This window comes from Chrysochloris asiatica, unplaced genomic scaffold (assembly GCF_000296735.1).
Source record: "Chrysochloris asiatica unplaced genomic scaffold, ChrAsi1.0 scaffold00080, whole genome shotgun sequence".
Classification (NCBI taxonomy): Eukaryota; Metazoa; Chordata; class Mammalia; order Afrosoricida; family Chrysochloridae; genus Chrysochloris; species Chrysochloris asiatica.
This window is the reverse complement of record NW_006408598.1, coordinates 8,896,212-8,909,778: the sequence shown is the minus strand read 5'-3', so window position 1 is coordinate 8,909,778 and position 13,567 is coordinate 8,896,212. Positions and strand designations below refer to the sequence as shown.

At 40.4% G+C, this 13,567-nt stretch overlaps 1 protein-coding gene across 1 annotated transcript in view; it reads right to left on the bottom strand.

Moving 5' to 3' along the window:
• Positions 1-1,778: 1,778 nt before the first annotated feature.
• The window catches only part of FRMD4B (FERM domain containing 4B), a 295,958-nt gene continuing 284,169 nt past the window's right edge, over positions 1,779-13,567 (bottom strand). The window contains exons 18-21 of the mRNA XM_006865645.1: positions 12,701-12,820; positions 10,667-11,478; positions 6,368-6,500; positions 1,779-1,899 (exon numbers count right to left, since the gene is read on the bottom strand). Of these exons, the coding sequence (XP_006865707.1) occupies positions 1,779-1,899; positions 6,368-6,500; positions 10,667-11,478; positions 12,701-12,820 (1,186 nt within the window). The remainder of the gene's footprint in view (positions 1,900-6,367; positions 6,501-10,666; positions 11,479-12,700; positions 12,821-13,567) is intronic.

The following is a 13,567-nucleotide window of genomic DNA, read 5'->3' as shown; positions in this document are numbered from 1 at the left end:
ACACACCATCAATCAAAAGATAGATCCCATTTTCAGAGGCATAATAGGAAAAAATGTGCATCTTGGAATCAATAAAATATGGTAATAGTGTAACTAAAAATATGAAGTCTTGTCCAACAGATTATTTGAAACAATGCATTTGAAAGCTGCTTTGCACAAACTCTGAACGTAGGTGGAAGAATACATAAACATTTTCAGTAGCACACTTACTTTATTGACCTATGTAGAAAAATAGGTCGTAAAAAGTCAGAATAGTAAAAGAATATGCAAAAGGGTATTTTTTTTTTCTAGAAGTCTATACAAATATGCAAAAGGAATAATTTATTTTTTTGTGCATGTCATTTCCCCCTCCCCCAATTTCCCCCCACCCCCAAACTTCATTTCTAATGATACAAATGACTAAGGACCAATTTAACAAATCATCTTTATGTATATATTACATGCTTTGGAATATAGATAGAAAATATTCCAAAAATGTTGTTCAGAAACATTTCTATTCACAACATGAACAAGAAATCTGTATAAAAGTTGGGAGAAATGAGCACCAGTTAATGGAATTCTGAAGCAGAGTAAAGATGGTTTTAAAAAAAAAAAGAAAAAAAAAGGATCAATTTGGAATATGGAAATTATTTCTTTTTTTGTTTTTAAATCCTACAGTAAAGCATAGCTAATTCTTTCCTCCAAAGAAAGTATGAGGTAGTTTTAGCCTCATAATCAAGTCTACTGCAGCTTGCAGTATATATATTTTTATGACTAATCTTATTTTTGTCATTTGGTGACTTAGAACCACCTGTGGAACCCAGACAATATATTTATTTTCTAATCTTCACCATTTTAAGGCACAAAATTCATCTAAAATAATGTAGTTTTGTTGTTTTGGGGTTTCTTTCTGTATCACAATTAAAACACCTTGTCAAAGTCATGATTATAAAAAATTTTCCATATCAAGCCTGCCATTTCAAATCACAACCAAGTGGAAGAGTTACCAGCTTGAATAGTAACAGTTCAGTATGCAACCAGTGTGGAAAAAACAAAGGCGCGCCATGACACTGTACCTAGAAAATTCTCCAAGCAGGGTTTGTCACTCTTCAGCGGGACTGCTTCATTTCCCCCAATCTGCTACCACAAAAGTTACTGTATAAGAGGCTACAGCAAATAAGTCTTTTCAGAACCCATTTTATGATGCTTAAGAAAAACATCACTCTTTATAATATCCTAAAAACATTTGTACTCGTTCAGAACTTCATGAAAATCCATCCTGTCTCTTCAAGTAATTTTCCAATACTGTCAAAATTGTCCATGTCTGTGTAGAAAAAGCATGATTCCTTAGTTCTGCTCACAAATCCACACAATGTATTTGTGAGCAATGACCAAGGAACATCTAGTTTCCTTCCTCTTAGCATTCTGAATTGTGCTCTGAAATTTCCCCCTTTCTTTCTTTCCTGCTGGACACCCCCACTGCACTTTTCACAGTTTTGAGGTTTGACTTCAGCAACTTTTATTCCCTTCAAAAGTGCTTGTGATTGATGAAGATTTCAAGCTGAGTCCTGTCTTGGCTTCAAGATTGGTCAGACCTTGCTCTGTCCCGTTAGTGCCTACAGTGTAGACGGTAAGTCTTCTTTAGAGGCTTTCTACTGCTTCGTGTGGAACTCACTTCCAGGGCAATTTAAGACTTCTCGTCAACCTTTGATGACAACAATCTTCTGGGAAGATGAACACATTTTGCAAGGCACACTAGTGTGAGAACGCAGTGCTCGGTCAATACATCCCACTGCAGTTCAGACTAATGTTCCAGGCTTTGAATCTTCATGCCAAAAGAGCCTCTGCTCACTATCTTCCAGACTGTCCCCCAGTCGGTTCCCATCTGTACTGTCCAGTTGACTGGCCTCTGTGTACTGTCTGTTAAAGCAAACCAGAAAAGTTACTCTTGTGGTCATTTTTGTTACCCATGCACAAGACTATTACATTCAAAGATGTTAGTAGGAAGCGCTGTTAAGTAAAATTATCCAGAACCTGGAAATAAGGCAAAAAGGAGATTTTGTCTTTTCAATGCCACATAACAGTATTATCTAACACATTCATGCAATGACTATTTCATTCTCTAGGGAGATAAACCTTTGTTTACTATTTGCCAATGATTAGAATCCAGAATGTGTTCATTTGTAAATTTTGTGTGTGTGTGAAAAACTCAAATAACTTCTGTCTGACAGAAAAACCTTCTAGTTTATAGTTTTATTGTCCCATAGGACATAACCGGTTTCCTGTCTAAGTTAGTCATCTTATTCCAGCATTCTCTCTTTGAGTGTGTTGAGTTCAGTTTTGTCAAGTCTTCTGGAACCAACATCACCATTCGGGTAGTTCCCTCAATAAGGGATTAAAGAATTCTTTGACACAAGCCCATTTTCTATTTGTGTGGATCATATTTTTAAGTGTTTAAAAAGATTACGTTGGTGGCATATTTAAAGTATTCTTCAAATTAAGGAACTATATTAGATATTTGCCTCAAGGTCAAAAGAATACTTTCGAGGGGAACAGGGATACCTTGGGGTATATATTTTACATCTCTAGGGTGTATGAGTAAAGTGTAAACTAGAAATGACTGAACCAACTGCATCACATCTAAACACTGTAGGCAAATTTAGATTGTGCATCCACAAGGGAGCATCTTATACAAGCCATTCCAATAAGCAAAACACTAAATTAAACAGATTAGGATGTTAGTAGATTTTCTGAAATTTTGATATTTCCGTATCTTTTAGTAAGGATGATAAAAGGTCTTCCAAAGACGAGGAGGAAAGAAAATACCATATCAATCTGGGTATTGAGTATTTTTGTCTAACATAGAAACAAAGTCAGAGTTCGTAACTTCAACACATCAACCAGAGCAAGCCAAACTCCTCCTATGTAAGAAGCAACACACACGTTTGAATGACAGTACTTACTACTGCTGGCTACACTTAGCACAAGAGAATTTAAAACTGATCTCATTTCTGCAGACACAACCGTTTTCCGGGACAGAATCCCTGGGTTTTGCCTAGTGGTAGATAGAGTTACACAAGGAAGAGGAAGGGAAATGGAAAATGGGACATGAGAGAAAACTTTTAAAACATTTAAAAACACAATTTGTAGCATTTGAGCCAAGAATGTGACTGTCTTATATACTAGGTAAGGAGCCCCAATGACGAAGCCTTGGTAGCGTAGTGGGTTACACCTTGGGCTGCTAACTGCAAGGTTACAAGTTCGATTCTATCATTCACACCGGGGGAGAAAGATGAGGCTTTCTGCTCCCATTCAGATTTATGCCTTGGGGACCCTGTACAGGGTCACTAAGAGTCAGATCCAACTTGCCAGCACACCACCATCACCAAGGAGCTCTGGTGGAGTTGTAGGATAAGCACGACACTAACCACAAGATTGGCAGTACGGACACCCTAGTTTTCTGCTCCCATAGAGACATAAAAGCTTGGAAACCCTATACAGGGTCTCCATCAGTTGGGACTGACTCAATTGCAGTGAAGCTTTGTTTTGGTGTATTCTAGGGAGCTTAAGAGACTACAACATTTTTAGCTTGGGAAAATCTATGCTACTGACAGCTACACCAAATTAGGTGAAGAAAATTTTTGGTAAATACTTATAAGTTTCTTTAATATTTAAGCAAGTCTTGGTGTGGTACTGTAAGATAAGCATTGGACAGGTTAACCATACAGTCAGCAGTTCAAACCCACCAGCCGGGGTTGCTATGAGTTAGAATAGACTTGATAACACTTAGTAACAACAACATCATAGCATTTCAGTTAAGTACTCGGATACTCTACGGAAATGGCAATCTAGATAATACTTCATTTACGAAGAAAACAACACAAAACACTGATATGTGGCTAAGCATCTAAAATCCAAGACAAGCTCTGACATCCAATTACACTTTCACTTTAGAAATCTTACTTTTATAAAAAATTTACTTTTGTTTTTCTACAGCAAATTTCTGAAGCTTTGTGAATGATTTATTATATTTGTCACGCTAGCAGGACAAGTCAAATCGATGAGATTATTTAATAATACGGAAAATATTTTTAAAAAATGGAAATAAGTGGTCTTATCATGTGTGGTGCTGTGGACTAATGCGTCAGACTGCAAAGTCGTTTGAGCTGCAAGGTCGGTGGTTCAAGCTCACCAGCTGCTCCTTGGAAACCCTACATAGGGTCGCTGTGAGTCAGAATCGCCTCGACGGCATTTAACAATAACAACAATAACCGTGGTTAGGAAGGTAAACTGGCAAATCTTTCTGAAAAGCAAGATCTTAAAAAATACATTTTTCAATTTCAATTAATTCATTAACTCTATTTACTGGAAAAGACCCTATGGAAATAATCTGGAATTCTGACAAGTATTTTGTACAAAGATGTTAATAGAAACAAACAAACAAAAAAAGAGGAAACCTTAAAAACACCCAGATATCCTAAAAATGGGTAAACCTGTTAGACTCAACTCAAAGGCACTGGGTTGGGTTGGGTTGGGTTGGGTTGGGTTGGGTTTGGGTTAAGCAAATATAGTATATTTAATGAGTGGACTATCATATCGGTTATATAAAAATGCTAGTCAGTTTTTCAGGAACATGGGAACAAATTTCTGGCATATATAATGGTGAGTAAAACTCTCCACTGTAGAATTTCATATAAACATAACAAGATGCAAAATTACAGATGGCAGTCTCATTATGGTCGTGTTAAAAATGGATACAGAAAATGGAAGGGAGGTGCCAAAATCTTCATAGCGGATATCTTGGATGGTAGAATTATGGGTAAGTTGTTTCCTACTTAATCAGTGCAATATTTTCCAAAATTTCCACAATGAGCTCATAAAAAGAACATACACACACACAATAGGGATCTTTAAATAGCTTCTAATTTCCTGTACATTTTGCCCCTTCTAACATCAGACTCTCCTATGAAGCCATTTTGGATTGAGTGAAGCAGCTGGGTACACTCCAGCAAAAGAGAGTTTCTTTAAAAATGTGGAGTACTTTCCTTTGTCCAGTGAAACTTAGGTTCAAGACGCTGAATGTTTTATATCATCACTAATAGTGTTAAAAAGAAAAATCATTTGCAAACATATCATAAGAAGTGATTTGAACTGAATTTAAGAGGTTCTGGTCAGATTTTGGGTTAAAGGGAGTTTGGTGTTTATTCCTACTCATTTTCAAGTATTATTTACAGAAACCCAAGTGTCTGAGGTATATTTTCATTACAGTTCTATTTTGGGTACACCCTTTGTTGAGTTGAGACAATTGGCCTTAAGTTTCATGCCAAGAAAAATTCCTACTGAATGTGGAGGGTAAAACACACACACACACACAAAGGCAAAGGCTTTGGGGGTTGAATATCTCTAATTTGCTTATAGAACTGAGTGCTTTAAACTGCAAATTGCCACAATAATGTATAAATTATAGTCCTTGTGGGTCTCATCTGCCTGAAGCAGTTTGATTTAAAGAAAGCAAAATAAAACAGAAAATGTCTACTTGTAGGCACCATGGGTATGGATTCTATTTTGTGAGAAAATGGGAAATTTCTGAGGACCTCTTCAAACTTCTCCTGTTTATAAAGAGAATTTTAAATCTTGTAATTTAGAATTTACCGGGTGGCGGTATCATAAAATCACATTGCAACAAATTGTTCTTGTGTATGTCCTCCAAATGTTTACGAAAACTACTTTTACAGACAAATAGAACAGCTGGGTCCCTCTGTTGTTTCTTGAAGAACACAGGGCTGTACACAAAAAGACAGCAAATGTTTGACATCAAGCCCACCAACTGTCTATTAGGAATCTTGGTATGAACAGTCTTTTCTTGAGCAGAAAGATTTTGTATTCACTTTCAGCCAAATATTTTTTTTTCCTTGCCAGATTCTAAAAGTCCAAAATGAATATGTCAACAATACAGATTTAAGTATTACAATGAAAACTAAACAGAACAATGAACAACCTTCAGATTCAGATGTTAATATGTAACTCCTAGAACACTGACAATTTAAAAAAGAGCCAGACAGGGGCAGGGAGAGGCAAACTGTTTCTTAAAGGGCCACATACTAAAGTATTTTGGGTGTCGTTGCAGGCCATATGGTGTCTTTCACAACTACTTAGTTTTGTCCTTGTAATGCAAACACAGCCAGAAATAATACATAAATGAATGAGGATGGCTGTTTTCCAACAAAACTTTAATGACAAAAACTGGTTGCAGTTGGATCTGGCCTGTGGGCTGTAGCTGGCCAAGCCCTGAGAGCTGGATTAATTGGTGCTCATAAGGTAAAATCAGCTCCCTGTGTTCTTTTGAACAGGAACAGGCTGCTGGATTTTTAGAGCACTACTTCCTCACCTGTTTGGAGAGGGCAAAGGATTGTACATGTTGCCGTAGCAGCTGGTGTAAGGAGAACGTGCCGGAGTCTCATAGTCGGCTAGTCCTACGGTTATCTGGGTTCTCCAGTTCCCAGAAGCATTTGTGGAAGACACTATAAATGAAAATAAAAAGAGAGATACACTTATTAGAAAAATTCAAAGTGGAAAACATTTTAGGTTATTTTGATATCTCCTATAATCAGCTATGTGCAGAACTAGATATTAAAAACCAAGTATTAGAATTAACAAGGCTCCTATTCCAATTTGCTCACTTAATGGCTGGGTGAACTTGGGCAAATAGCTTACCCTCTTTAAGCCGCAGTTTCTTCATCTGTAAAGTGGGGACAATAACATAAATACATCTTGCCCAAGGCTGATAGAAACAGCTCTGGTGGTTCCATGGTTCTGTGCTTAGCCTCTAACTCAAAGGTTGGCAGCTTGGACCCACTAGGGGACTCTCAGGAGAAAAACACACTGTTCCCATAAAGATTGTTGTTCCAACCCATAGCCATCCTGTTTAGGGTTCTGGAGGAGCGGCTGGTGAGCTTGAACTGCTGACCTTGCAGTTCAAACCAACTTTGCAGTCTAGTGCATTAACCTACGGGGCCGCACCAAGACTCCCCCATAAAGATGACCGCCTTGGAAACCCTGTGGGGTAGTTCTAGTTGGTCCATTAGGGTCACTGTGAGGTGGAAATGACTGGACAGCAGGCAAGAACAGGACTGAGATCAAGAGTCTATGAGGAAATGGATGAAAATCTTTAGCACTATGTCTGTACAAAGCCAGCACTCAGTGCCCAATAAATGTTTACTTAAATAACTTGAGAGAAAGACAATGTGATCTATATTTCAATAAAGCTGCTACTTAAAATTCTTGGGTATCTTTGGAGAAGAGTCGTTCCATAATATGATTTACGGATACTTGAGTGTCTCTCAGCCAAAATCAGCAGTGGTCACTAGCAAGATAAAGACGTACAAATTTTGCCCTAAAAACTGGGGAGTGTGTGTAGATAGTATGAGAAGGACTTGTGGAAAAAGAGAAAAACGGGACTACGGAGGGATTGAATTCAAACAAGAAAGGGTCTAATTTGGGGGCAAAGCCCAGTGAATGTGTTGTCACAGTATTTCTGCTGTCCTCTCTATAAAACTGGTTCTGCTCCATGCCTAGGATGCATAAGGTGACCACAATGCCAGGATCCTGAGAAACTCAAAAAACCAGCCCAGCTCAAGGATCCATTTCCTGCTCCCAGTTAATGACCTACTCCCTTCTCTTTCCCACCAACAAAGCATTAACGACCACAGTGGGACAAACCACCTTTTAAAACACTTCCGTGGCCTTGGATGCAAAGAAGTTTTGATTAAAAGATGTGACACTCTTTGAGCTTTAAACAACTTTTCATAATTCTAACTCACAGCCTGTGGAGATTGGCTAATGAAGATGCCAGAAAGAGCTGGGATAGAATTGTCTAGTTGTCCTGGTGTGGTGCTGTAGGATATGCATTAGACTACTTACCTCAAGGTTGGCAGTTCAAACCCACCAGTTACTCTTTGGAATCCCTATACAGGGTGGCTGTGAGTCAGAACTGACACGATGGCACTTAACAAAAATCACTTACTAGCTGCAACACTTGGGCAGGGCCATTTAAGTGCCCTAAGCCCAAGTAGTTTGGGCTGCAAACATTTGTTGTTTGAACTACACAAGGTAACCGCAAGCACAAGATTTGTGGGCGTATATCATCAGGTCTTTCTTTCATCTTAGTTAACTAGTCCTGCTAAAACTTGTTCAGTATCCCAGCAACACACAAGCCTCCACAGACACAGGACTGGTGGCTGTACATGAGGCGCATTGGCCAGAAATGGAACCTGGTTGTCCCACACGGGAGTTGGGAATTCTACTACTGAACACCACTGTCCCCCTGGCTGTAAAATCAGGATAATAATACGCATAACATTAGCATCCACTTTCTAGAACTGCTGCAAAGAGTCAGTGGGATCATGCACACGAAGTGCTGAGTATGTTTCATGACGCAGACGTTGCTGCCAATAAATGGCTGCTGTTCATTACGACGAAAACTGAGTCACCAAGAAGACTGAGGATTACAAAACCCCTGACTAATGTGGCAAATAATTGAAAACTTATCTCCCTACCAGAATGACGCATGGCTGTTGTAATATATTTCTGTAGCTAGAAAATATAGACAGAAAAGAGGAAAATGCCATAAGAAAATTCTGGTAGTATTGATTCCAGCCCTTGTAGTTAAGTGCCGTTGAATCAGTTCCGACCCATAGAGACGATTCCAGCCCTATTATCTCTTTAATTCCTTTCAGTTTCGGGGACCAAATCCTGCTGGTGTTATGTTAGCAAGGCTCACACAAGGTATGAACCAGGAAGTGTAAGGTAATTCTTACCTTTGCCCCAGATACTAAGCCAATTGCCAGGAATGTTGAGGTTCCTGAGTTACACCTGCTTCTCCCTGGGCTTCACTGTTGAAAGAGGCATTACCCTAGCCCTGTGCCCTGATGACTGTCCACATCAATCCCAGCCCTCTTTGTGTGGGTCTTTTCTCACAGCATGCTGGCCAGGGTTGGCTTCTGAAAGTTTCTCATGCAACGCCCTTAAGTTTAGAGCAAGGAAAGGCGTTCTCGAGACTCGAGCCATAAATAATAAGAAATAGCTCCTGGAGCATTTTCTAGGTTAGATGTGGTAACAGACACGGGGTGGGGGGAGGAAGTTTAAAGTCCTGCACAAATAGAAGACGACTTGAACCCAAATAGAAATCTCCATGGAAATGCCTCTTGTCAACAAGCTTATGAAACTTTTAAAGGGCCAGCTTTCACTTACAATTATATAAGGATTCTAAAATCCCTGTACTAGTCTTATTACTAAAGTGTCGTACTTAAGATAGTAGCCAAGACTCAATCTCATTGTGTTTTAATCCATTCATTCCTAACACCAGTTGCTGTCAACTCTGATTTATGGTGAGTCTTCATCGTGTCAGAGTAGAAGAACCATGCTCTGTACGGTTTTTAATGGCTAATTTTTCTAAAGTAAATTTGCCAGGCCTTTCTTTGGAGGTACTTCTGGGTGGTCTTCAAGCTTCAACGTTTTGGTTAATAGAGAATTGTTAACTGTTTGTACCACCTAGGGACTTCAATCATTTCTTAGATTTTTTTTCTTTCCATTTTTTAGATTTTTCAAAACTTTAATTTTCATATATTCCCTCTGTCTTCCCACTAGACTGGATGCTCACTGAGGATGGAACAGTTTCAGCACTGGCTCCTCAGCATCATGGATGTGCCTGCTCGCTTGCTGAACACATTAAACAGGCAGATACATTACTCCACTTAAAGTACTTAGCACAGTTGGGATGCACAAGACGGCTTCTGCAAATGATGGCGGAGTTAGAGGTGAAAGTCAGTGCATAAAGGCAACAGCTAGTCTATCAACTTGCTAAAGTATATCAGGGGGCTTCCAAAAGTTCATGGAAAAACAGAATGAAAAGATAATGGAATTTTTCCATGAACTTTTTGAAGATCCTTGTACATAAATGAGCACCACGGTGGTGCTAATAAGGTTAGAGGTTCAAATCCACCAGATGCTCTAAGGGAAAAAGATGAGGCTTTTCTGCTCCCGTAAAGATTTATAGTCTCAGAATTTTTTTTTTTTTTTTTTTTTTCTGGTCAGGAACCATGCTTAATCAACACCAGCTCCTCTTAGCATTATTAAAAGACTTATGCAGATACCCAGATTCTTGGTTTGGCACTGTAGGTTAAGCACTGGACTGCTAACTGCGAGGTTGGCAGTTCAAACCCACCAGCCAGTCCTTAGAAAGGCACCCAATAAGGTGGCAAATGAAGTAGGTGCTCAATAAATGTTGTGGATTTGAATCTAAAACTTGCTTCACTGGACTCATGTAAACTCTGTTCTTTGGAAAGCGGAAAAGGATACAACAATGATTCTTATTGTAATTACAGTGAATCGTTAGGTACTAGTCTTGTGATCCTTGAATGGACTGGTTCTGGGTGGACCAAAAGGAGTAAATGAAATCTGCGTGTTACATGTCTCCAGAGTTCCTGGTATGAATGGTTAATGTGCTGCTAACCAAAAGGCTGGAAGTTTGAATCTTCCCAGAGTCACTTGGGGAAAACGGCCTAAAGACCTACTTTAAAAACATTGAAATCCGGATGGAACACAATCCTATTCTAACACACGAGTCATAACTGATGTGATGTCAACTGGTTTGGATTTCTCGTATGGTATGCCTCCACCTTGTGCTTACCTGAAGAGTAGGATGATGCCCGACTGCTTGGTGAACAAGGTACTTGCAGCCCAGCAAACCCCAGGCATCTCTGTGATCCCCTGTCCGAGTCAAAGCTAGTCTGTGGGCTGTGGCCCTGATCCTTTTGCCCAGAGGCACGCTGGTACCAGCCACGCAGGTGCTCTGCAACTAAGGCCTTGCGGATATTTTGGGTGATGTGCTCGGATTTTCCCGCCGCCTTCCGTGGCAGCCGGAGAGTAGCATATGGGTTATGGGGTACCCGGTCCATCTCGTCTTCATGAAATGACCTGCTGTAGTCCCTTGGGCGGTCATATCCATAGTGGGCAGAGGACCGGTAGGAAGGATTAACGCTGTATTGTCCCTCAGTGTCATTTTCATAGACATAGCTACCACTGTAGTAAAGATCACACTCTGTGTACGGCGTGTAGCCCGCAATGTAATAACTGGACGAAGGCTGCTCCTGACTCTGGGAGTAGACGCCGTTCCTCAGGCTATCCTTCTGTGCTAGGTTAGGCATGCTACCTGAATTTGAAGTCGAAACATTCTGCTTCTTGGACCTTCTCCGACCCCTGGCCCGCGTGTCCAGAGTCTGGGTGGTATAATACGGACCAGCAATTGGCGTGACGCAGTAATATTCCGTGCTTGATTGGCTGGTGTAGGAAGACCCATCATCAAGGACCTCGGTGCTACTACTTCTTTGGGACTTGGAGAGGGAGAAGAATGGCTTATCGTTGTCCATCTCAGCGAGCAGGTGGGACTGAGACTCGAGGCTTCCGCTCCGTTGGCGGCAGTGCTGAGACGAAGATTCAGGTCTGAAAAGAGGCAGACGGCAAACTTATAAAACCAGCAAGAAGGTCAAATCGGAGAGAAAAACACCACACTAAATGATTTAATTGCTCTTGAATTGCAACACAGCTTTGGAAATGTCCAAAGCAAACTGCTGTATCACAGAATCAATGTGCATGTTTGAGTTCCATGTTGTAGTTGTTAGCTGCTGGAGTGCAGAACAGGGTCTTTTGGAAGCAGATCGCCAGGGCTGTGTTCTGGGGTGCACCTCTGGGTGGATATTGCCAACCTTCTGGTTACTAGTTGACTGCTTAACAGGGTGCACCACCGAGCGACTCTTAAGGCAAAATGAAAGAAGAACAAGGTTCTGATAACTAAGCAGTTAAAATCTTTTCTTGAGGATAGAAAAGGTAGACTGATGGTGTACAACCTACATCAAAATGGAAACGAACCCACAGTGATCTTGGAGGGTTTTCTCTTCTAACTAGATATTGATATACAGTAGTAGGGAATAGAGACAGCATCGTATAGGGGAGCATGCTTGGACTCTGAAGTCAGTAATATTGATGTTGAATCATAAGTCATTTCCTAGTCATCTGAGCTTGAGGCAGATAGTGAACCTCTGGGAGTCCCACTTCCACCTTTGTCATGTGAAGACGGTCATAGTAACTAATATTTATGTTACAAAAGGTTTGCTGTGGAGCTAAGTAATAAAATACCTATAAAACATTTAGCACAGGACTTGGTACTCACTGGCCACTTCAAAATGTTACTATTCTCAGCACTGAATAACAAATTTCACTTTTTCCTAAGATGAGAATGGTAGTCTCTGACTGTTGTTGTTGTTGTTGTCAGGTGCCATCGAGTTGGAACCGACTCATAGCGACCCCATGCACAGCAGAACGAAACAATGTCCGATCCTGGGCCAGTCTCACTACCGCTGCCACACTTGACGCCATCAATGATGCCACCTGGCTGATCCATCTCGTTGGGGGTCTCCCTCTTTTTCTCTGACCCTCCAATTGATTAGGGACATTCAAAAACAAGAAACCCAAAACATACCCGAAGAAAGTGACTCCATTTTCTTTGCCAATATATTTGAAACTAAAATAGCAGAAAAAGTAGACTCATCAAGTAGAGCCCCGATACAAAAACGCTTAATTGACCTGATTTTAAAATTCAACAAGAAAAGCCAAACCACAAAGCAAAAATCAACAGAGCCCAAGCTAGTGGATGAAGCGTTCTTACTCCAAGTGACTACTGCTATAGGCATTCCGGGTGAGCACTGGCGTGGTGGGCATGCTGCGTCCTCCCTGTGGCCGCCTCTCCAGGGTCTTGTAAGGACTGCTGTGTGTCGACAGCAATTCTCTGTGAAGATAAAAACGAAGAATTCAGGAAATGACACGCTTCCCAACATCTCTGGCAAATTTGTCATATGCTGATATGAAACTTACTGGAAAGTGCAGGAAAGGAACGGAGGGGAGAAGGGGGAGGGTGTCTTTGTGGTCTAGTATCTGTAAAAGTCCTAGATGCCATTTAGGAGAAGCGTACAGGCTTCTCAGACATACTGCAGGGCTGGTTCCAGATCACCGCAATAAAGGAAATAAAATTTTTTTTTTTTTTTTTTTTTGGTTTCCCATTTAAAAGAAAGGTTATGTTTCCATGATACTGCAGACTATTAAGTGTGAAACAGCACTATGAAAAAGTGTGAAAGGTGAGAATTATCAAAGTGTAACAGAGAGATATGGGAGTCCATGCTGTTAGGAAAAAGGCTCCGTGTGGGGCAGACAGAAATCTTCAGTTTGTAAAATACATTCTATCTGCAAAATGTCAAAGAATGAGGCATGTCTGTATGCGGTTTGACTCGCGCTGAGTCATAGTATAAAGAGTGGGGGAAAGGACTTTGCGAGAATGCTGTTCTGACTAAATATAGTAGATTATCAGTAAGTAGAGCAGGGCTTGGAACAGTTTTTCTGTCACCGGTAACTAGTTAGTCTGTTTGGCTGTGTGGTCGAGAGGGTAAGGATTGCTGCTACTTGCCTCATGCGTAAAACGGCAACTATGGATAGTAAGTCAGCCAAGAGGTCTGGTTGTGCGCCAAGGAAACTTGATTTA